General features: G+C 56.1%; 1 protein-coding gene across 2 annotated transcripts in view; it reads right to left on the bottom strand.

Annotated features, from left to right (window-relative positions):
• FBLN1 (fibulin 1) overlaps nucleotides 1-24,446 on the bottom strand; it is an 84,445-nt gene that overhangs the window by 24,578 nt on the left and 35,421 nt on the right. The window contains exons 9-15 of one of the 2 annotated variants that reach the window (XM_023257619.2): nucleotides 23,338-23,481; nucleotides 22,423-22,551; nucleotides 21,623-21,748; nucleotides 18,436-18,555; nucleotides 17,439-17,570; nucleotides 15,580-15,703; nucleotides 264-406 (exon numbers count right to left, since the gene is read on the bottom strand). In XM_023257619.2, the coding sequence (XP_023113387.1) occupies nucleotides 264-406; nucleotides 15,580-15,703; nucleotides 17,439-17,570; nucleotides 18,436-18,555; nucleotides 21,623-21,748; nucleotides 22,423-22,551; nucleotides 23,338-23,481 (918 nt within the window). Of the gene's footprint in view, nucleotides 1-263; nucleotides 407-8,179; nucleotides 8,625-15,579; nucleotides 15,704-17,438; nucleotides 17,571-18,435; nucleotides 18,556-21,622; nucleotides 21,749-22,422; nucleotides 22,552-23,337; nucleotides 23,482-24,446 lie in introns of those variants that run through there. The other variant, XM_023257621.2, reaches the window with a different exon arrangement.

Genomic DNA, 24,446 nt, shown 5'->3' with positions numbered 1-24,446 from the left:
TTGCCGGACAGCCGTGACCCAGAAGAAGCGCGCCCTCCTGAGCCGAGAGCCCGGAATGGGCCGGCACGCTGCTGTGCGCTCGGGGGACACAGAGGAGATGCGGAGGCAAATCTACGTCTTACCAAGGAGAAGCTCCTTGGGGCCAAGCTCTCGGCTCAAGCATTGGGAGGCCGCTGAGGGGGCTGCCTCGCAGGGACGTCTCTCTTGCGGGGACCTGTCTTGGGGCCCCCACGCCGATTCCAGCCGTGGGAGTCGCCACTCACCTTCAGGGCGGGTGAACTCTCGGAAGGTGGGCAGCGAGACAACAGTATGGGAGATGGTGTGCACAGGATCCAACACGCAGGTGACGTCGTTGGGACGGCAGGACTTGATGCAGCGGACGGTGTCTGTCTTCTCTTGGCGGAGCCTGGGGGGAACCACAGCACAAGAGGCGGATGGGAATGTCGCAACCGCCACTCCCACAGAGACCCAGGATCCAGGAGGACCAGCAGGTGGCCAGGTGGGGAGCGCCCGTCCAGAGGCGGCTCCCGCGGAGAACCGCAGTGGCCTCCGCGGCCCGGCTGCTCGGCGGGGATGCCTCGTGGCCCTTCCTGCGACCTGGACCGGGACCCACACTCCCGTTTTCACCGGCCCTGGCTGCGGGTGAGCGAAGCTGGGCTATTTGCCAATGCCGTTTCTACAACTGCAGACACATTTGTTCATCCGCTCACTCAACAGGTGTGTTTTCAGGGCCTGCTGGGTGCCGGGCACCAAGGATGCCCAAGCAAACGTGGGAGACACAGTCCCACCTTCCCGGAGCCCTGGGTCAGGTGGGTCGCAGGGGTGGCAAGTGAGAGAACGTGCACGCGGTGCCCAGCTCGGCGCCCGGCACAGAGAAGTCAAACCCACGGTGTCATGCGACAGATCGGGAGGAGGGAGAAGAGGCGGGGGCTTGTTTCAGGTGCGAGTTTAAAATATGTGGGCTAGAAACATTTTAAATCCTCTTTATTGTAAAATAAAACATAAATGCAACACCTACCCGGAACAAAGATGTAGTTTAATAAGTTTTCAGGACCATGAACTAGCTCTCTCTCATCATCCAGAGGTCACCCGTTGATTTTTCCAAGTATCGGTATGAACTCATGGATGCGAACTGTTTGATGGGTTTCAACCCACTGCAATGATTATCCTTTGCTGGAGCTCAAGTTTTCCCATCTTTGTCCAGAGGGAAAATCAGAGTGGCTCCTGTGTCCTTTCGACTTGGCCCCAGTAGTGTCCAGTAGCTCTCTTGCTCTCTGGTATGACGGGGTGATCCAGCCTTATTTTGTACTTCTACTGCCTCAGCTACATCTCCGAGAAGTCTTTGTTTTGTTTTGGTTTTGGTTTTTTAGCGGTAAATGGTTTTTCAAGACCACAATCTAGATACCAGATATGTTTGGTGCTACTGGGTTGGCCATTTCTCCCAGGCCTCTCCAGTGGACATTTTTAAAGGTAAAATATATCATGAGTTCCTACTGATATTTCTGATTCAAAACGAGAACCACACAGACTTTTAATCTCTTCTGTATTACAGAGGAATCTCTTTTCTTCCGTATCAGAATCCTGGTTCTTAAGAACACAGGAGATGATAGAATATCCCATAATTATTTATTTAGTTATTCTATATTCTGACACAGTAGTCTCAGAAGAGCAAGACTAAAATTACCACCACCACCACGAACACAATTACTTAAAATAATATATATATTTTTGGATACATCCTCCCTATTCTTCCTGCAGGTTTTATAGACGTGCTATATCTACGTTGTTTGGACAGACAGCAATTCATATTTATCTACATTGTTTGGACATATAGCAATTCATTCTATATGCTGTCCTTACAATACTCACTTAGTTGTGGTTGGATAAGCAACTATGCTTAACACTTGTAGGCTGATACTTTTGCATGTTGATAATGGCTTGTGTCCTTTGTACACGAGTCTGTTTCATTGGGCATATAATCCTTGGCTTATGTTTTCTGGAGGATCCTAAGTATTCATCTTCTTCCAGCATAAGTGTTGCTGTGAAAAAGTCTGATGACAACATACTTTTTCCCCTTATAAGTCATTGCTGTTTTTGTCTAGATGCCCACTGTTTGTCTTCTCTTTCCTTTCATTTTTTTTTAATGTTTGTTTATTTTTGAGAGACAGAGAGAGACAGAGCACAAGTGGGGAAGGAGCAGAGAGAGAGGGAGACACAGAATCCGAAGCAGGCTGAGCTGTCAGCACAGAGCCTGATGTGGGGCTCAAGCCCATGGACTGCGAAATCATGACCTGAGCCAAAGTCGGTGCTTAACTGACTGAGCCACCCAGGTGCCCCTGTCTTCTCTTTCCTTTAAAGTCCGATAATTTGAGGCCCCCAGGTGGCTTACTAAGTTGAGCATCCGACTCTTGATATCTGCTCAGGCCATGATCCCAGGGCTGTGAGATCGAGCCTCACATCGGGCTTCACTCTGAGCGTGGAGCCTGCTTAAGATTCTCGCTTTCCCTCTGCCCCCTCCCCTGCTCATACTCTCTCTAAAATTAAAAAAATAACGAAGTCCGATAATTTTGCTAGACTATGTCTTGATATTTGCTGTTCTGAGTAGATATGTTCAGGCATGCTGCGTTCTTTCAACGTGGATTTTCAAATCTTTTTTTTTTTTTTTAAGTTTCTGGAAACTTGCTTGAGTTACCATTTTTAATACTTATTTCTTTCCTTTGTTTTGGGTTAGTGCTTCAGAGATTTCTATTATCTGTATGGTGGGTCTTCTGTGTGTGTCTTCTATGTCCGTCACTTTCTCTTTGAGCCTTTTCATCTCTTCTACTTCTTTTTTGACTTATAAAATTTGTCTTCTTTTTGGTCACTCTTTCTCTGAAATATTTCTGAAATTGTTTTTTGCTTTAGTTTTAAATTATTTCCTGGGTTCTGTCACTTCATGTCTCAGTTTTTCTTAATTCTGACCCACAGTTTTCTCACATTTTTGATCATTTTCTTAGTGCTCTTACTCTGTTTTGATATAGGTTACAGTTTTGATCTAGACTGTGAACATCTGTTACTGATGTATTTTCATTATCTGGAGGGATGCCATTCTGTTCCTTATTATCTCCTTTCTTACAATAATTTTTGTAGGAGACTCAACCTTGCTACTTTTTGGTTGATCATTTTCAAGTGGAATTAGTTTTCCTGAAATTTTAGAAAAAGGCACATTCACAGTTTTTCTGACTTCACAGAACTCCCTTATCTGTCATTTGGGGCAGCTGGCCTTCTGATATTCCTCTACATTTACCTGGACCTTCTTTATCCAGTCTGTTGTCTCTTTCCTACTCAACTCTGCATTTCCCACCCAGCAATTTCTCCATAGTGTGAGATCCTGACATTAAGGGAAGCCCCGCTGGCTCAGTTTCAGGGGTTCCTAGGGGCTACATGGCTCCGTTCCCTCAATGCTTCCATGAGCTCCTTGCACGCACTGAAATGGACTGAGTAAATGTCTCCCAGTCTCAGCCGCTGCTCCATAATTTGTCCTCTGTATTTTCTAGGGAATATCTGTTGACTATTCTGGAGTCTCGCACTGCTTTCTTCTGCACAGGTGCCGATACCATGCCGACGGACATACACTGTATTTGGGGGTTCGTAGGGATATCCCGTCACCTCATTTAGTTGTGCATATTTTCTCTAGATTTAATTTTTTTTGTCTAGTTGTTTGTGTGTTTTGGGTTGGAATCCAGAGAGCTTCAAACACTATGCTGCTGCATCTTTCCAGATTCTCTGTGCTAGAGGGTTTGCACACATTATCTCACTTAGTCTTTTGGTTTATTTATTTTTGGTCAGGACATCATGGACTCTATTTACTTAATGAAAACAGTGATGCTATGTGAGGATAAGGTTACTACCAAATGACCATGTAATATAATAAAATTTTAAGTTTCTCTACCCAAAATCTCATAGCTGAGATGGCTTTTTTTTTTTAATTGTCAAGTTAGCTAACATACAGTGTAGTCTTGGCTTCAGAAATAGATACCCGTGATTCATCACTTATACAACACCCAGTGCTCATCCCAACCAGTGCCCTCAATGCCCATCACCCATTTTCCCCCGCGCCCAAACTTCCACCCCCATCAACCTTCAGTTTTTTTCTGTGTATTTAAGAGTCTCTTGTGGTTTGCTTCCCTCTCGGTTTGTACCTTATTTTTCCTTCCCTTCCCCTAGGGTCTTCTGTTAAGTTTCTCAAATTCTACACATGAGTGAAATCATTTGACATCTGTCTTTTTCTGACTTATTTCACTTAGCATCGTACCCTCCAGTTCCATCCACGTTGTTGAAAATGGCCAGATTTCATTCCTTTTCGTCACTATATCTCACTTAGTCTTTACAGCTCTTCCCTCTACACTACACTGCTTCCTTTATACTTGGAAATCATAGAATAGGGCTTGTATCCAGTGATTTCAGAGATGAGGCCGGAGTAACAATCCAACCGGCACTGACTGATCCCAGCAATCCTATCTACTTCACAGCATTCAAGACAGCAGGGGACAGGGTTTCGGAGGGCAGGAGGCAGAGCCAGGCTGCCTGGGTGTGAATCCCAGCTCCACCTGAGACCAGCTGTGGGACTCTGGGCAAGTTACTTATCTGCTCTATGCCTCCATGTCTCCAATGTGAAATGGGGATCATAACCTTATCTTCCTCACAAGGCTGTTGTGAGAGTTCAATTTAATGCTTGGAGCAGTACCTGGCCCTCAGCAAGCAGTACATGTGTTAGCTATCATAGTCATGATTATTATCATTACAATAATGATAGCCATGATTATTATCACTTGCCCTGGGGAGCTTGGGTTAGGACAGTGATGGAGTCAGAAGTGCAGAGTCCTAGGAGTCCGAGGTGATGGCAGTAACCTTAGACACATCCAAACCCTCTGAACCTTCATTCCCCATTGAACTCAAGATCCAAATGGACACTCACATTCCCTCCGATGAATGAAAAAACCAACACTTATTGGCTGCCGACTATATATACCAGATAGGGCCTCATCTGCGATTACATGTAATTTTCAACATAATCCATGACGGGGGCCTTGAAGCTCTGAAAGGCAAATGACTTCTCCAAGGTCACAGAACTAGTAAGTGGCCAGGAGGACATTCAGACTCTTGGTTATTATTTTTGTTCTGCATTGTATGATCTCAGCAGCACGATGTAGGACTATGACCATATAGCCCCAAGGAACTGCAGGGCAGAGAGAAGCCTCCAGGTAGTGCAGATATCAGCCCCACATATGCACTCAGGCGCACACACAGAGACAGCAGAGGCGTCCTGAAATGGAATGGGCCACCTTAAGATGTAGGGACTTCTACAAACAAGGGAGAGCGCAAGCTAAGCTGGATGGTCAGTTGGTGGGAATGTCGTACAGGGGATTCTGGCAAACTCTGTTAGGTCACTGCATGGCCTCTAAAGCCCCTGAGCATTTCCCCCCAACTCAACACTCCTAGACATGGAGGAAAAGGGCTTCTTCCAACCTGATAATCTGGAGCATGGGGAAGGAATACTTGAATACGACAACCGGATCCCTGCTGTGCCTTGCTAACTTCACAGAAGAGGGGATATTTGAACTTAGCCTTGAAAATACCATCCATCGATCATCCATCCATCCATCCATCCATCCATCATCTATCCATCCATCCATCTACCCATCCATCCATTCATCCACCTTCCCATCATCCATTCATCATCCATCCATTCATCCATCCATCCATCCATCATCTATCCATCCATCCATCTACCCATCCATCCATTCATCCACCTTCCCATCATCCATTCATCATCCATCCATTCATCCATCCATCCATCCATCATCTATCCATCCATCCATCTACCCATCCATCCATTCATCCACCTTCCCATCATCCATTCATCATCCATCCATTCATCCATCCATCCATCCATCATCTATCCATCCATCCATCTACCCATCCATCCATTCATCCACCTTCCCATCATCCATTCATCATCCATCCATTCATCCATCTGTCCATCCATCTATTTATTCAGTTGTTTACTGAACTCTTTCTATAGGCCAAACACTGCAGGTGTCGAGAATACAGACATAATCCGTGTCCTCCGAAAGGTCCCAGTGCAGTAGGGATAATAAAAAGTAATAATCACAAGATAACAGGGGAAAATGTGCAGATGTTCACGGCTACTGGAGCTCAGGTTAAGGAAAGGCTTCACTGAGGAGATGACTTTTGAGTTAAGCCTTCAAGACACATAGCCGTTTGTAGGAGGGTGGCAGGGCACATGCTAAAGCCAAGAGAAGGCACATTCAGGGGAGGACAAGCACCCCTGCAGGACTAGAACGAGGGGATGAGCTAGGATAGAGTTGAAAATGTGGGCAGAGGCTAGATCGAGCATGGCCTTGGATACCATTCCAAGAGAGCTGGACTTGACCCGCTGGTAAATGAATCACAGAAGGTCCTAACGAGACCAGGCTGGTCCTTCAGAGGGGTCCTCTGGCTGCAGCTTGGAGAATGCTCTAGAAGATGGGAGACTGGGAGCCGGTACAGACCAGACATGCTCAGAGAGAGGTATGGGAGACAGCGTGGAAGGCTTGAGGTGACTGGCTTCCACGGTAGTTCAACTGCCACTCTGTCAACAGGCACAAGGCATCTGTCTTCCCTGCCAGACAGCAAGGCCAGCACACCCTCCCCCCACCAACTTACACGGAACTATAGGAAGGCTCTCAGGACCCCGCAATATCCTGGTTCCCCTGTGATGTTCTGCCTTCCCCTCGGGTTTCTGCTTGGAAACAGCATCGGCAGTCACAGAAATGCTAGAGACATAAGCCAGTGTTGGTAGAAAGTTATCCCTTCCCTCAGCGGGCACGGACAGAGCATCTCCTGTGTGTTAGGCACCTCGCCAGGAGCTAGGGACACATCGCTGAAGGGGACAGAGCTGGTCTCTGCCGGCCCAGAGCCCTCCGGGTGGTGAAGACAGATAAATGGGAAATGCAAACCGTGATAAGCATAACAAAGGAGGCTCGAGATAGCAGAAAGACTTACAGAGGAGCTGAGCCAAGAGGAAGGCCTCACTGAGAAAGGAGCACTTAAGCTGAGCCTTAGCCAGCATTGGAGCCAAGGGAGCAAAGCGTGTGCAAAGGGCCTGAGGCAGCAAAGAACTCAGCGGTGTGGCTCAAGGGAAGGGAACAAGGGGGGAGCAATTTGTAGTCGGGCTGGGGACGCGCGCAAGGACAAAATCATACAGGGCCTCGAAGGGCACTCTGGGGACTGGTGACCATGGTTTGGCTGGAATCATGGCGGAGGAAATGAAGAGGGGCGGGTGGGTCGAGGCCCATGCTGAAGGTGTTGTGAGAATGGAATAGTTGGAGTTATGGAGTCAGCAAGCTAGGGTTCAAACACCAGCTGTGCGAGCCTGGGCAAATCACTTGCTGTCTCTGGGTCCCCACGGGGATGAGACACCTGCCTTGCGGCCCTGAGGCGATGCACACGAAGGACCCGAAGCACAACGAGTGGCACACCTATCGTCTTATCCTCTGCCTCCTCCTCCTGCCGGGGGGGGGGGCAGGATCCCCGGCCGAGGCAACTAACCGTATTCAGGCAAGAGCGGCAGCCAAGATTCTGCAACTGTGTTCGGGGTCTTTCTCCCACCGGTTCAGGCTTGTCATCAAGACAAACAGAACGAGAGGCTCAGGATCGAGGTTTCTGGACTCCGTTAAAGGGTCAGCTCCACGCAATACAGCCAGGACACCAAGCGCAGCCAGAGACTTGGTCCCGCGGCCCGGCTCTGCTACAAATAGGCCACAAAACCCTGGCCGAGCCTTGCCCCTTCTCTGGGCCTCAGTCTCCACATCTATAGAACGAGAGCGGAAGGAGCCCGATACCCTCTTTTCAATGACGGCCTCAGCCTTCGGGCTCAACACAAGATGGAGGAGGGCTCACTCATCTGAGGTGATACACGCGCGCCTCCTTAACCCCGTCCCCGGGCTCCCTGGCGGTGTAGACGGTGACCTCCGTCAACAGGGACTCCCAGATGCATACGAGCATGTGAAAACCACTCCTCCGTCACCGCGTGGGAGCACCAGGCAGTGGCAGGTGCCTGGTTCGCCCCAGGGTGACGAACAGCACGGCCTCCCACCCGGGCGAAATAAAACCGAGGCACGTGAGGCATGCTGGGTCGGATCGCCTGCTGAAACTTTATTAAGATCCCGGAGGGGAGGGCGAGGAAAGCAACAAGAGGGAGCCCCCGGCGGCCCAAAGCAAGTGCTCACAGCTCTGCGGACACAAAGATGAAAAGCTTGGCCACAAAGGAGCTGACGGTGCCATGGCGGTAGAGGTCCATCTTGATGGTCAGGAGCAAGTCCCTGGGCTCGGGGACGGGCTTGGTGAGGGCCACCACCCCGCTGTGGTGGCTCACCTTCCGGGTGCTGAAAAAGCCCTCCTCGTTGCCGCTGGTGATAGCCAGCTGCATGCTGTCCCCAGGGACGGCACTGGAGGGGCCCATGCGGAAAACCACCGCGGGCACTTGGATGTTGGTGGGGAAAGAGAGGTGGTAGTAGGTTATTCTCAGAGGCAGCTCGGGGCACTCCTGATTGTCATGGCAAGGCAAGCGCTCGCAGCGGCTGCAAGAAAAGTGGACAGAGAGACAAGAAAAGGATTAGAGCAAATTCAGCAAGCGGAGGCACAACAGAGCGCGAGGGAAAGCGGGGGCTCGCCGGGCAGGGACTCCCGCCACCCCTCTGGCCGATTCGGCTAAAGGAAGAGCACCCCTCACTCACCTGCGGGAGGTGCCGTGGACCTCCGGGCCGCCGACTCAGGCACTAGCCTCTTCCAACACCCTCAGGGGGCGCTGGGTGGCCGGGCTCTAGGGCCGTGCCGGGAGTGAGGTGTGTCCCCTCTCGCCGGCAGAGCACCCCCCGCCGGGCCACACTCCCCGGGCGCACCCTGCCCTCTGAGTGCCGTCCGGGCGCCCGGCCCCTCACCCAGGCCGTGGTCACGGCTACACGGGGCTCTCGGCGGGGCACGGAGATGACCCCGGAGGCGGTCATCTCCACCGCTAGCGGTCACGGCCGCTGCCATCTGTCAAGCGCTCGGCCACTCGTCACCAAGCGTTCTCTAGCGCGAGCACCGTAACTGCACCGTGAGAGTGGCCCGAGGGCCATTCTTCAGATGCGGAAACTGAGCCTGGAAGAGTCGGGAGGCCTTCCCAAGGTCACAGAGTGAGGAAGCCAGATGTGCGCTCAGGCAGTGAGGTCTGATCCCCACCCGCCTCGCTGGGTCTTGTGCTCCAGGCCCAGTTTCCTGTGTGTCCACAGGGACAGCCAGGGCCTGGAATGGAGATGGGGATGGGTTCTAACTTCCTATAACAGGAGGACGATAGCCCCTAATTTCCTGTGACCGGATGGAAAGAGGTTCTGACTTCCTGCGACCGGATGGAAAGAGGTTCTGACTTCCTGCGGCCGGATGGAAAGAGGTTCTGACTTCCTGCGGCCGGATGGAAAGAGGTTCTGACTTCCTGCGGCCGGATGGAAAGAGGTTCTAACTTCCTGTGACAGGATGGTGAGCTCCTAATTTCTGAGGCAGAATGGAAAGAGGTCTAACTTCCTACGACATTCTTTGACTTCCTGTGACAGGATGGTGATAGTTCCTAACTTCCTGTGACCAGATGGAAAGAGGTTCTAACTTCCTGTGACCGGATGGAAAGAGGTTCTGACTTCCTGTGGCCGGATGGAAAGAGGTTCTGACTTCCTGTGACCGGATGGAAAGAGGTTCTGACTTCCTGTGGCCGGATGGAAAGAGGTTCTGACTTCCTATGACATTCTTTGACTTCCTGTGACAGGATGGTGATAGTTCCTAACTTCCTGTGACCGGATGGAAAGAGGTTCTGACTTCCTGTGACCAGATGGAAAGAGGTTCTGACTTCCTGTGACCGGATGGAAAGAGGTTCTAACTTCCTATGACATTCTTTGACTTCCTGTGACAGGATGGTGATAGTTCCTAACTTCCTGTGACCGGATGGAAAGAGGTTCTGACTTCCTGTGGCCGGATGGAAAGAGGTTCTGACTTCCTGTGGCCGGATGGAAAGAGGTTCTGACTTCCTGTGACCGGATGGAAAGAGATTCTGACTTCCTGCTACAGGCTCCAACTTTCTGTGGCAGGATGGTGAGAGCTCCTCACTTCCCCTGACGGGGACGGAGACGGGTTCTAACTTCCTGTGAGAGGTTGGGGACAGGGACGATCTTCTGCCTCCTGAACACCAGGCCATCACACTCTGACGGCAGCTGCCTTTGGAAGTGGAGCCCAAGTGCAGAGCCCCATGGGAGCTGGCAGAGCATGCCCCAGGAAGTTCCGCCATGTTGACCGTGTTTGGATTCTCTGGCCAGGAGCAAGTACCGTCCTAGCCTTCCATCTCGTCTCCCTTTCAGCTCTTAAAGTTTCTGTGCCTTGTGTTGGGTTACTTGGACTTATTTCCCATTTGGCGTGTATTGTGAGCGGGGTCTCTTTTTTCCATCCGATTTCCGGCTCTTTATCGGGATGAGGGGAATCATCTCATTTATTTGGCCGTTTACCATTCTGAGCAGGCTTCGCTAGGCCAGCCCTGGGAGCGAGCTCCAGGGTACTCCCTGGGGATGATCCTCCACGGCAGGTGAGGATCAGGGCACTGCGGGGGAGTCATGCATGGGAGGGGCCCAGAGGCAGAGGGGACAGGAGAGAAGGAAAGCAGAAGAAGGGTGCTGCTGAGGGGCGGCCTACCCCCCGAGACACCTAGCTCCAGGCCAAACGATAAGGTTCCGGGGGGTTCGGGAGACCCTGAGGGAAGGTGCCTGGCCTCGTGCTGGGTGAATCAGGGTTTCTCCTTCCATTAGCTCATTTCGTCGTCCCACACTGTTCTCCTGCTCTACTGACGGGAAGATCAAAGCTCAGTGAGGACACGTAACTTGTCTGTGACGCCACAGTCTGTATTAAGTGGCAGAAACAAAGTTGGCCTGTCTCACTTCAAAGCCTTCATCCACACGCGCGCATACACACACACACACACACGCACACGCACACGCGCACGCGCGCGCACCAGCTGCTTCAGGAAAGGCCTGGTGGTCTGGCCAGCAGGTGGCACTAGAGTCGCCTTCATGTGACTTAAGCTTGTCCCACTTCTGTGTGGCCTGTACCCTGTCCAAGGACGGGGTTTTGATTTGTCAGATGGACGCATTAGCCCAGCACGTGTGGCCAGAGGGGACGTGACGTGTGCATGACGTTCGAGCTCCCGCAGCCACCCCACCGGAGAACCGGACGCTCCCTCCTCCATGGTCCCCACACCCCCACCACGAACCCCGAAGAGGCATTAACCGCAGAGCCGCGGGCATTTCTCACACGAGGCATTTCTCAGCCTGGCTCTGTGTGGACCATTCACTTCCCAAGGGCCGGGCGATGGCTCCCCGGCTTCATCTCCAGGACCCGCCGTGAACTTGACACATCCTATGCACCCCAGTAGATGTGCACAAACACGTCCGGCCCCGGTTTTCCCGGTCAGCTCCAACTTCAACGCTCCTGTCCTGCTCTACCCTGAGCTTATGGAAACATCACAGAAACCTCAACTACCGCATCCGGCAAACTGCCCGCCGCCCTGGGCACCCACACAAAAGTCTTTGTTCGCCAGCATGTCTGGAGGGCTGTCGTCGCACAGAGAAGGGCCAGGTCCCTGGGACCACACGCCTCGGTTTCCATCTCGTCATGTACAAGAGAACGACGCGCCCCAATTTTTCAGTGCAACGGATTTGATCGGAACGCTCTATTTTCTGCGAAAATGCAATGCTGGAAGTCGCCACACACTAGAGAGAGAAGGTCCCCCAGGCCCAGTCCCTTCTCCTGGGAGGCACGGCCGTTCTGGCCACCCCCCAGGCTGTCTCACGCTTATAGCCTTCCCTGCCGGCACCTCCCTGGCTTTCACGCTCTTGTCATTCTGGGAACAGGCCAAGGCAGGGCTCCACGCCCCTCACCCCTGTCCACCCGCACTGTACCCTCAGGCCCAGAGCTGTGCCAACCGAGGCGGTGCGGCCTTCCTCTGGCTTCTAAGACCGCATGTCTCAGGGGTCCGTCCTGCTGAGGGGATAAAGAGGATGTTTTCAGTCCCATCCCAGGCTCTGGAACGCTTTGACATTCCTCCTGTGGGTAGGAGGGAATCGTGTGGTCAGGATCTTAACAGCCTGGACGATCCATGAGGCCCAGCCCTGTGGTTTGTGGCCCAGCCTGCTGGGTCATGCTCCAGTTACCGCCCCTTGGCCGCCAGGGACACTGCCCAGAAGGAGACTGTGTGGACAGAAAGAGAAGGCTGAGGCCCAGAGAGAGACAGAGAGGCAGAGAGAGGGCACACACCTTAAATCTTCCCTATCAAGACTCCCTAAATGTTACCTACAGAAATGCTGGCTAGTGGCTCTTTCCTGATACAGCTCTTTTAAATTTTATAAATTGCTTTCTGCAGGTCAGATAATAAATTCTTTAAGAGGATTTTGGAGGATGAGGAAAAGAAGCTACAAAGCAAGAAAACTCCAGCCTGAGGCGCTAACAGTGCCGAGAAGACGGGCCACTCCTCGCTTGGAGCTCCGGCCTGTATCCTGCCTGGGTCGGTCTACCATTTGTCAGAGGCTTGTCACTATGCTGACACTAAGCTCCGAGCCCCCGTGGTCCTGCGGTAACTCCTCTCTCTAGGAGGGGACAACCGGGATACAACCCTCCAATGGCCACTCAACTTGGGGTTCCAGCCCCAACCCCCCTTCCTACACCGGGCTCCCGGCTAGCCCGTGATTCCGTAGCATGATGGCCCCAACCACACAGCCCCTCAGACGCCCGTGTCTCGTCTCCCATCGGAGGGCCGGGAGCTCAACCAGTCACACGGGCGGCAAGCAGCAGGCGGGGAACAGCAGAGGTGCCCCGAGGAACCTCTGTGGCTAAGCCGAAGTGCCCCGAGGGAGAGAAACGGGATGGCTGGTCATCACCGTCCTCACTCCCTACCACTCTTGTCCCAGCACCGGGCTGGCTGCCTGGAGCTCATTACCACTAATCCCTGCTAATCCCCAAGGCCTTGCCAAGCAGGTGTTGCAGACACAGAAAGGGCCCCCGGGTGGCCAAGAGACTGACCTGAGGCCACAGCCCCAAGGAACAGGAGAGCGAGTCTGGAAGTCTGGAATCCCGGCCCTGGCTCTCCCCTTTTCCTTTCAGGCCCTGCCCTGGACACCAGGGAGCACCCCCCTAAAAACTGGCAGTAAGACCTTTGGGGCGCCTACCCACTCCCCCATGGGGGCTGAACCCAGCGTGAGCTTTATGAGGGGGCCCTGCTCCACCATCAAGGCTCACCCCGCAGGAACCTGGCAGGGTGGCCTCACCACCCGCTTCACAGCTGAGGGTATAGAGGCTCCAAGGAGCCCAAGCGACCTGGAATGGAGTAACTCCAAGCTGGCGTCTTTCTGGAATGCCACAGCTTCCCCAAGAAGCTGGAGAACTCAGTCCTGGAGGGCTTGGCCTGGCCACTACCCCCAGTTTCTTTCTCCTCCCCCTCTGCGCCCGCCGCTGGGGGGGGGCGGCGCTGGCGAGCAGGCATGGGTGTTAATCTGGGCCGTCCTCCCCGGAGGGGCAGCTTGGAGCCCCATCTTCCCTCTCTTGCTTGTACTGTGGGTAGGGCCCTGCTCCCTCTTCCTACTCACAGAAAATGACAAGCCCCCTCTTTATCAGCCCCTGGTACATGCTGATGAAGCCGTGGGATGGGACAGACCAAGCCCTGAAGCATCAACCCCCACAGTGAGCAGAATGCCAGCCCAGGCTCCCCACTGAGCGCCCCATTTCATGGCCAGACGCCCTTCGATCCCCTGTCCCCAGCCCTACTCCAGTCCTGCCCGCCACTCCCTCCCTCTTTGCCTAACTCAGTTTCCCCTTCCCCATTCATTCCACCAACGCCTACTCCAGGCACCCCCCACCCAACCCACATGGGGACTCTGCTGGACTCTGTGGCCACTGCTGCTCTGGAATGTGCTCTTAGGAGGCACGGTGCTGGGCACGGGGGCCTTTGTGGGCCCACTGTCTGCCCGGGTGCCTGCACAGTATGCCCGCGGTCCCCAAACAAGTAAATGACTTTCTCCAGCACCGAGGCGTGGCCAAGGCTTCCACAGCAAATGCCAACACGCAGGAAGAGGCCGGATCTGCTGATTTCAGTCACAACCTCAGCTCACGGCGCCCACCTGTCCACCCTTGGGCTCGGGAAGCACGCAGACCCCCAGAGGGAGGCTGCCTCCGGTCTGGGCTTCGTGGCTGCCTGTGTTAGAATTCCATGCTCAGCGCCAGCCAGTCTTCCAGAGTCCTCGAGCCCAGACACAGACAAAGAACTGGGGGAGCAGGAACTTAATACCACAAATAGCAGCCCAGCCTCAAATTGAGGAAACGGAACTTTCTTAGGGGTCCGAGGTACGCCCTCGCTGCCCTCCGGGGCTCAGTTCTGGGGTGCCTCTTCCCTAACCGGGGCACAGGGAGGACACGAGCTATCGGGTCTCCAGGCGGACGAACGTACGTGGGCTGAGAGAACAGAGAAAGCCCGCGGAGGTGGCGAGGCCAGAGGACGAGCACCCGGGAAGAGCCCAGAGTGCCGCTGGGGAGACGGAGGTCTGAGCATCTGGCATTCAGCAAGCCGGAGGCCAGGCCAGAACCGCAAGCCAGGGCAGCCGCCCTTTGGGCTTGAGCGAGTGGACACCGGGGCCGGGTGCACCAGCCAAGGAGGCCCTGACCCTCCAGCGGGAGGAGCAGGCTCACGGTCAAAAGGCCGAGTTGCGGTCAGCCTAGCTGTGCACTGGCTTCGAGCGTTTCCGGGGGTTGGAAGGAGGGGTCACGCACCCGTGCTCCCCACTGGCTCCCACCCGTGCTCCCCATCTGGCCCCACTAGAGAGCTCCTCCTGAAATTACTGACAGTGGCATGAAACGAACCTCGCTGAATAAAATTAGGGGTAGGGTGGTATGCAGTGAGACCAGAGGTCCTCCCTACGCCCTGAGGAAGGGGGTTTCTGGACATCCCAGCAGACACCCTAGTGGCCTGGGAAGGACGGAGCTTCCAATAACATAGGAACATACAGCCTCAAGTTTGGGACACAGAAAATTCCGTGCCGTTCCCACACAGTCACCGGGCTGAATGGAATCTGGCTTTCAGGAGGGGGGTCGCCTAATGACGATGCCCCAGCCACCACATCAGCTCACCCAGAAGCATCACTACCTTCGTCTGGGTCAGAGTATGTTCTGACCTCTGCATCTCGCAGATGACGAAGCTGACGCCCGGCGAGCTGCCTCGGGCCCAAGGTCTCAGGCCTGGTGTTTCTGTCTGGCTCCTCGCACAGGCTCCCTGAGGCCAGGCCTGCCCTCCTTGAAGTCACTACCTAGGCTCTCCGCAACCAGCCTCCCGGCGTTTAGGGGCTTGAGAATCGGGGTCCTCAAGTTTCCCAGGGCCCCGGTGGGAGGGCACAGTTCATGAGCCGCCCACCCAGGCCGGGAGCCAGGCCCCCAGGAAGGCCGACGCAGACAGACAACGGCGGGGCCCGAGGGACTTACGTGTCTGCGGAGCGGCGGTAGTTCTTGGGGCACTCGAAGGCCAGGCAGCGGAAGCCACCCTGGATGTTGAAGCAGGTCTCGTTGACGGAGCAGTTGTGGATGCCGGTCACACACTCATCGATGTCTGTGAGAGACCCCAAGGCAGCCCGGTGAAGGCTGAGGCCGCCCGAGCCGACCCCATCCCCAGATGGTGGCGCTGGGGCCTCCCACCAGGCAGGACTGAGGGGGGGAGATGGGGCCGCCCTTGTCCTCCCCTGGCTGCTGCCCTGCTCCCCTCCCTCCCCTGCTCTCTGTGGCAGTGCCCTTGCCAGCTTTCTTACTTATAGGATGATCGGTATTTATGGAGGTTTTACTCATCGTTCACAGTTCTGGGATGAGCTTTGGAGAGTTCCGTTCTCCCGACGGCTCACTGGGCAAGAACTGTTATTATCCTCAGTGTAGTGTAGGCAGGAGCTCACACAGGCTCCGGGGCTCACCCAAGGCTGCACATTTTGCGCGCGGCAGAGTTGAGCTTTGAACCCCCACGGGCCAGAGCCAAGGTTCTAAGCAGCCAGCACCTGTCCGAGGCTCCTGAGGGTCAGTACCGTCACCTCACGGGGGACTCGTGACATGCCAAAAGGAAATGGAAGAAGCTAATGGCTGCATGTGACGGATGAGGACACCAAGGCTTCAAGGAGTTCTACGTTGTGCCCAGAGCCCGGGGTCGGTGAGGCCTGGGGCACTGTCCTGAGAGGTCCCCGGACACGGGGAGCTGTCCTCTTTCCCACAGGTCTCAGGAGCAGCAGAATGGTGGGGTCTGGCGAGCCTGAGAGGCGTCTGTGAGAGGTGCCAAACGCCTGATCTCGGCGGTAAAAACAACACTCCTAATCTCAAAGGCCGAGGCTCAGGAATGTGTTTTGCTGTATCTGGCAGGACCCCAGGTTGCGGCAAGGGAGGCCGGCCAGGAGCAAGAAAGTCATCTGCTCCGCCGGAGAGGCGAAAACAAAGTGACTTCCACCCAGAGCTGCGGACGCGCTGAGTGGGTGCCTCCCAGGAAAGGCCACCGCTCCTGCCCGCCTTTGATCAAAGTCCTTCCTCACGACCAGAAATCACGTGTGCAGAACCCGGGGCCTCTGAGCCTCTGGGTCGACAGTCCTGTGTGGGGGCTCATGAGGAAGGGGCCGGACAGACCCGACCTCTGTGGCTCAGCTTCTTGGGGCCGTCCCTCGATCCACTCTGGGATTGTTCGTTCACAAATATCGACTCGATACCCCTCTCTTGGTCACCAAATGGCTCAGTTACAGGAGTCACGGTGACTCCTAGGGTGTTCTTAGATATGGGAGCTGAGTGCAGATGGGGGCCATCGGCCCCCCTCATTTAGTCCATGCGGGAGCTGACCCCTGGCCCCAGCGGGACACCCTCATGAATACAGAGACCTTGGGGCTTTCCCACTGCGGACCACGCCCACCCTCAGCAGGGCAGTCATCGGCACCTTGGGACAGAGGCCTCCCCCACCTGCTCACTGCTCTGCCCGTAACTCTCTGCAGGGCCTGGCTTACGTCAAGGGCTTGTCGAATCAGTGGATGAAAGGCTGACTGAGTAGCCCCCCTGCTGTGGGATGGGGTCCCACTTCCTAAAGGCTGTCAGCCCCTGTTCTGGCCCCCTCGGAGCTGCTGAGGGCAGGGTGGGAGGGTCAGAACCCCCCGAAGACAGGCGTGCCAGGAGTGAGAGACCAGGGTGCGTGTGGACCCCGAGACACTCCGTGGATGCAGAGGCCTCCCCTCCCCTTCCCAGATGCGCCCCCCCCCCAGTGGGTCAGGGAGGCTGCCTGGCCTCAGCTCCCCGGCACCACAGAGCCCCAGGCCGTCCCCAGCGCTCACCTTGGCAGTTGCGGCCGTTGGGGGCCAGCCTGTATCCGGACGGAGGGCAGGTGCACTGGAAGCTTCCAGGGATGTTGATGCAGCGATAGGAGCAGATGTGGCCCCCGGTGGGCAGGGCGCACTCGTCAATGTCTGTGACGGCAAAGCCCACCCTCAGCATCCCGTGGCCGAGCTCCATTCCCAACAGTGGACCAGGAAGGGGCCTGGGAGGACGGCCACATGGGGCCATCTGGACACAGGAAGCCGCAAGGTACTGGGGTGGGGCTCAGGAACCGTTACATCAGAGGGGAACGTGAGGCCCAGAGAGGGGAAGAGCTTAGCCCAGCGTCACACAGCAAGTCCACGGTGCAAAGTACGTACACGTGGGGGAAGGAGGCAGTACGGGGGCCAAGTGGAGGGGGAAAGGCCAAGGGCTTCAGAACAGAACGTAGCACAGATGGCCTGCGGGCTGCAGGCACACCCTGACGCTAACGGTTATCCACGTGCTAATAGGAAACACGCCTTCCGTGGAAACGGTAGGAATCCCAACAGCACCTTTCAGCACCTACGGTGCACCAGGCACTGTACTAAGTGCTGCTGGGTCGTCTTCAACCCTCTGACAGCCCGGTGGGGCTGGGGTCGGCCCTCAGGCTGCAGGTGATGGATGGTCCCCCACCAGGGAGAGGCAGAGCTTCGAATCGGGCATGCGGGGGGACCCCCTGAGGCCCCTCCTCGCCCCAGGGTCGCACACCGCCAAGCCCTGGCGGTCCTGCGGTCCCCGCCACGTGTGGTCCAAGGCCCCCACACGACGTGGCGCTCACCAGCTACGCATTTCGGAAAGAAAAATCCGGGGAGTGGGTGTGCTGCTTTCTAAACCTCACTCTCGAGGACTCATTTGTATCCAAACAAGCCTCAGCTGCAGGGAGAAAAAACCTACACCGGCCGCCAGCCTGCAAGGCCGTTCGGGAGAAAGGGGCGGGGGTGCTCTCCCCTCAGCCGGGCGGGGTGCCCCCCTCACCTTCGCAGGTGACGCCGTCCACGTCGCTGAGCTGGTGGCCTCGCCGACAGTAACACTGGTAGGAGCCGTACACGTTGGCGCATTCCTGGCTGCAGGGACTGCTGTTACACTCGTTCACGTCTGAAAGAGAGGGTCCCCGGAGGTCACCCCGCCTGGAGCCACCCCACACACCCCTGGTGCCCCTCAAGGGAACACATATGGAGGGCCCGAAGTCCTGCCGTCTGCCGCCTGGGGTCGCCCCGAGGGTCGCCCCGAGGGACAGAGATTCCCTCCGGAATCTCTCATCAGGACGACATAAAGCCTCCGGTCTCGGCTCCGTCCGGTGGGTCCCGCCTCAGGCTCCCAGGGTCAGTTCTAGTCCTCAACTGGAGATGTGATCACAGCCCTCCCCAGTTCACCTCCAAGACGATGCCCTCTGCAGAGACGGAGGCCCGAGCGAACCGTTGATGTGCCCACATCCCGGATACCCCAGTGCGTAAAGCTCACCACCAGCCCACTCAGCGACTCTGAGCTCCCGCTCGTCTGTTCCCTTCGCTGAGAGCAGGGATCAGCGCAATTCTGGCCCGCCACTTGCTTTTGTAAAGGAAGTTCTATTGGCCCGCAGCCACGCTCACTCATTTACCCTGGCGTATGGCCGCCTTTGCCCTGCAAAGAAGTGGGTACCCGCAACATAGATTGTGGCGGGCAGAGCCTAAAATATTTACTATGCGGCTTTTAGGAAAAGATTTGTGCCAACGTCTGGCCTAGAAGTCCCTTCTCACATTTATTTACTGCTAATTCCTAGCAGGGCAGACGGGGTGAGCAGCTAAGAATGTCCATTAGCCTCTCGCCCCGTGTTTCGTCCCTGCAGCACCCCCAACACCCTGCCTGGCCGTCCCTGCTGCCCAGTGTGGTTTCTCATCAAATCCTAGAGACACTCCTCGAAGGCAGGAACCACGTTCTTGCTACGCACCTTATCGGGGTTGCTTTACAAATGCGTAGCGGAAGGATAGGGCAAAGCTGGCCATGCCCCGGTTTTGCGTCCCCAATGTTGCTACTCACGTAGACGTGACTACCTCCTTTCCAGTCACTGGGGACTGATGAAGAACAGCGTAAGCCATGAATGCTAACAGCAGTGACACCCACGGTCCCCATAGCTGGCACCTGGTCTCACACAGGACACTGGGATACGCTCTCCACGTGCATCATCCTCAGGGCCCCCGGTAAGGTGGGTCCTGCTCCCCCCACTTTTGCAGATGAGGACAATGGGGCCCAGAAGTGCCAAGTTACTTCTTCAAGGCCATAACATGGTCAAGCTGGGATTTGAACCCAAGCTCGAGGGACCCCTGTGCATCAATCTTTTTTTCCTTGCCAAAACACGTGCATTGAGTCTGGTTCCTGGGGACAGATCCTAGAATCTTGGGGGGACCCGAGGGCCCAGGATCCCGTCACACCGTCCACCCTCCAGTGGGAGACCTGTGCGTACTGGGTGCGTCTGGGCATATGTGACTTTTGTGATCGTCCTGCCGAGCGTCCAGACGCTGTGCCCAGGCGCCGCGCGGCACAGAACAGGGCTTGCCGGGTGACGGGAGGGGAGCGCCGAGGGCTGTAAGAGCTCTGGACTTTGCTGATGTCAGAACCTAGTCCTCAGAGAAGATGTGACGTCTGCTGAGCGCCTACGGTGTGCCAGGCCCTGTGCTGAACACACGTCACGCCATCTCGGTCCAGCCCCAGAGGAGGTGGATGTTGTCTGAGAACCGACAGGCTCAGCACTAACAACTCCCTCCAGCCTCCACCCGGCAGACTAAGGGCCCTGAGCACACTTTAGCATGGCTTCTACCGGCCCAAGACGGGGTGCCCAGGATGATGACCCCAGACCCTTAAAGTGCCTGCCTGAGAAAGCTCAGAGCAGCCCAAAGAAGATACTCGGTCCTGACCTCCCTTTTTCTTAGAAGTGTTGACTTTAGCAAACTTGCAAATGTCAATCCTTGCTCTGTCCCTTTGAGATGTACCCCCTACAACCCAGGACCTGCAAACCACGCCTTTGAAGTGCGATCACTGGGAAGGGCAGGTCCCGGCCCCCCACCTCCGCCCCTGCCCTCCCAGTCTCTGTGGGAGGGCAGGCGCCAGTTAGCAGGTGCAGCCAGCCTAAACATGCTGATCCCCCACTTAACGTCCTGCAGCACTTGTCTTTAGCACACCCCAGCATTTAAAAAGACTTCTGCCCTTTGGGCCACTTGGGTGGCTCAGTCAGTTAAGCGTCCAGCGTCGGCTCAGGTCACGATCTCACGGTTTGTGGGTTCGAGCCCCACATCGGGCTCTGTGCTGACAGCTCGGAGCCTGGAGCCTGCTTCGGATTCTGTATGTGTGTGTGTGTCTCTCTCTCTCTCTCTGCCCCTTCCCCCCGCTCACACTCTGTGTCTCTCTCTCAAAAATAAATAAAACATTTTGGGGCGCCTGGGTGGCGCAGTCGGTTAAGCGTCCGACTTCAGCCAGGTCACGATCTCGCGGTCCGTGAGTTCGAGCCCCGCGTCAGGCTCTGGGCTGATGGCTCGGAGCCTGGAGCCTGTTTCCGATTCTGTGTCTCCCTCTCTCTCTGCCCCTCCCCCGTTCATGCTCTGTTTCTCTGTCCCAAAAATAAAATAAAAAACGTTGAAACAAAATTTAAAAATAAATAAATAAATAAAACATTAAAAAAAATTTTTAATAAAGAAAAATTTAAAAAGCCTCCTGCCTTCTGCTTTTCCCAAACTGAGATCGTTTTACACCCAAGCCCCTCTCCGCGGATGCAACAGTCTGGGTAAACTCTGTCTTACCCGTTTCCTCAAAAATCTAACCTACTGAGCCCTGTCTCCTGGTAGGACACTGAGGCAGGCGAGGCCAGCCACTCCCGGAGGTCACGTGAACACGGTGGGTGGGACGCCTCCCCATCCCGCACTCTTAGCCACGTCCCTTGTTCCTAAACCGGCTTATCCGTTCCCCACGTGCGTGGCCCTGGGCAGATGCCACCGGGCGCTCCGGGACCCAGGAGGCCCAGGCATCTCTGACACGTCACCTGTCACAGGCGTTTCCCCCACTGATGCCTCACTTAATCTGCGCTTGGGAAACAAACTCGACTCTGTCCCAACGGACGGCGTCTGCGGGTGGAGCCGTGGCTTCTCCGGGAGAAGGGAGTCGATCAGCCTGCCCGGCGCCCAGGCCGCCTCACCTTCACACGAGCGGCCGTCGGCAGAGAGCCGGAAGCCCACGGAGCAGCTGCAGTAGTAGGAGCCCGGCGTGTTCTCACACTTGTGGCCGCACAGGCGCCCGGGATAGCGCCGACACTCGTTGATGTCTGAAACGGAGCAGGTGGGCCCCCTCAGTGCCACCCAAGCCTCTGCTGGCGACCCCACCTCCCGCAGCCTCTCTGCTCAGACGAGAGGCGCAAAGTGACTCGTCCCACGAGTCAAACCCACGGCACGAGTGGGCGAGGGAGCCGGGGCCACGCCCGCCCGTCTGCTCACCGGGCCAGTCGCGTGTCCCTTCCGTGACGCACACCTGAGGACGTGCCCACCCATCAGTTCCCCACCCCAGAGCCCTGAACGAGGGTCCACTGGGGTCTGACAAGGGGCCAGCCTCCCCCGAGCACCCTGGTCTGCGGATGGCAGGCGCTCGGCCGGCGGGGTCTGTCCCCGTTCCCGGCGCTGAGGCCACCGTGCCTCAGGCACGCAGCCCCGCACGAGGGCAGCGACTCTGGGAGAAAATCACTAATGCTCTCGGGCATTTGCGGAGTGGGCTGGGGTCTCATAGACCCTTGGAGGTCTTGAGTCAAGCAGAACACCTGTTCTGCGGGCGGGTGACACCCGGGAGTGCAGCACCAGGGCTGGGACCGGACGGGGGTCTCTTGACTCAGGGTCTCTTCTCGGGGACTGCTGCACTAGGGCTCTCCGAGGTGAGGCGTAGACTGTGGCCACGCCAGGGTGCCACCTGGCCGGGTCCCCCCCCAGGCCTTCAGGGATACCCACGTACCCACGCACGTCCTGCTGATGCCGTCGAAATAGTATCCGGCTTTGCACTCACAGCGGAAACTTCCAGGCGAGTTGACACACAGGTGCCCCGGCCCACAGGGCTCAGAGGGCGCCGCGCACTCATCCACATCTTGCAAAAGAGAAGGAAGGACACGTTGAAAAACGTTAAGCGGGGGCTCTTCCCTGAGATGGTCAGAAAGGAAGCTGGGAGAGCAGCAAACTAAACTGTACGTTGACAAAGCAGGATCACTGGCTCTTCAACACGATGTCCCAGAGCACCTGCTGCGTGCTGGGCCCCATGCTGGGGACACAGCGGACCCAGATGCAGCCCCTACCCTCGGGGCCTCCTGCTCTGGCCAGCCAGCAATGGGCCTAGCTGAGGCGGAAAGGGCCCAGTGACCCGGGGAGACGTTAAGGAAGTATTCTGGGAGTTGTAGAGAGCGTCTCTCTGGCTGGCAGGGGTCTGGATCCAAAGGAACGTAGCAGCGAGGAGGCGGAGGGAATAACGTAAGAGCAAAATACTCCACAGAGAGGACAGGGCAGGGCTTCTTTAGGGAGCTGCAAGGCCTAGTTCACTGAATTATAAAGCTCGTGAAGGTGGGGCCACCTCAGGAGGACCAGGTTGTAAGAGGGGCATCTGTCCTTGTCTGTCACCAACGGGGGCTGTGAGCAGCGCTTCCAGCTCGAGAGACCCTGGACAGACTGAAAGGGGTAAAACTGGGGGCAGTGGTAGGCTGGCAGGCTACTGCCATGGTCCAGGCAATAGATGACGAAGGTCTAAGCTTGGGAATGAGCAACGGGATGGATGGACAGGTTCACTTGGGGGATCTCCTCCTCCCCTTCCAGAGAAGGGAGGGGGGCGCCAGGCGCAGACAGAAAAGTGGATTTCAGATTGGTTCTCTTTTCCGATACCAACCAATACAGCGGGTTCCCTCCTCGTTGAGATGGTAGCCACGGCCACAATTGGGCACGTTCTTCTGACATGTGTAGGAGCCCTCCGTGTTGATGCATGTCTGCCCAACAGGGCATGGGGCACTGATACTTAAACATTCATTGATATCTGCAGCAGGAAAGACGGAGACAGCGAGGTTAAACGTGGAGGGCTTCCCAAAACCCAACAGCTAGATCTCCGAAACCCCCCCCCCACTTCCCTCCTTATTGCAAAACCACAAACAGAAGTACTACGATGCCCTCACCCTGGACCACGCGGCAGGCTTCCCGCCGGCTCCCGGGTTTTGCCAACACATGCCACCTGAAATACGACCTCCGTGGCATCTCCCTGCCCCTAGAGCTTCAAGCCCGCCATCCTTCCCTGCACCGAATCTGAAGCCGCGTGCCTGGCTCCCAGGTCTGCCCACGGTCACGTGGCTATGTCCCTTCTGAATCCTACAGGACTCGCAGTCCCCACCACGGGGCTGGCAATTCAGGGGCCATCTCGTGTTCACTCGCTCCACACGGGGTGCGGGGCTACGTGCCCTCGGCGCCGAAACTCTTGCCCCCGCGAGGCTCTGGGCTCCTCCGATGATGGGCCCGGCCCGCCTGGCCTGGGCCTCACTCTGGCCAGCGGTCCCCGCGACCAGGCTTGAGCCCTTACAGCACACTGATGGCTCCTGGACAGGCCGCTTGGGTCCCACCTCTGTGCCTTTATTCACACAGCCCCTGGCTGGGAAGTCACCTCCCCTGTCTGCCTGGGAAACACTTTCACAGCTTGCGTGTCACCTCCTGGAGGCCCCTTCCTGTCAGGCCCCCATCTGGGCTCCTCAGGCCCGAGCTGACTTGTGCCCAGCGGGGAGGGGCTGCTAGCTCCAAGTTCACCGCGCTGTGGTCTCCCTCCTTGACTGCGCGTGCCTGCGTGGGGCCTTCACCTCTGCTGGACACACGCCTGGCGAGTGCGAACCAGTGATCGGACAAGGAGGACCCTTCATTCCCCCAGCTCGAATTTGGTGTAAAACCGCAGAGGCTACACTTCTTACTAGGGGGAGACTCCTACAGGCACCTAGGTTTTTAAGACTCCCCACGTTCAGA

Source organism: Felis catus, chromosome B4 (assembly GCF_018350175.1).
Source record: "Felis catus isolate Fca126 chromosome B4, F.catus_Fca126_mat1.0, whole genome shotgun sequence".
Classification (NCBI taxonomy): Eukaryota; Metazoa; Chordata; class Mammalia; order Carnivora; family Felidae; genus Felis; species Felis catus.
Note: the sequence above shows the minus strand (reverse complement) of the source record. Positions and strands in the feature narration are given on the sequence as shown.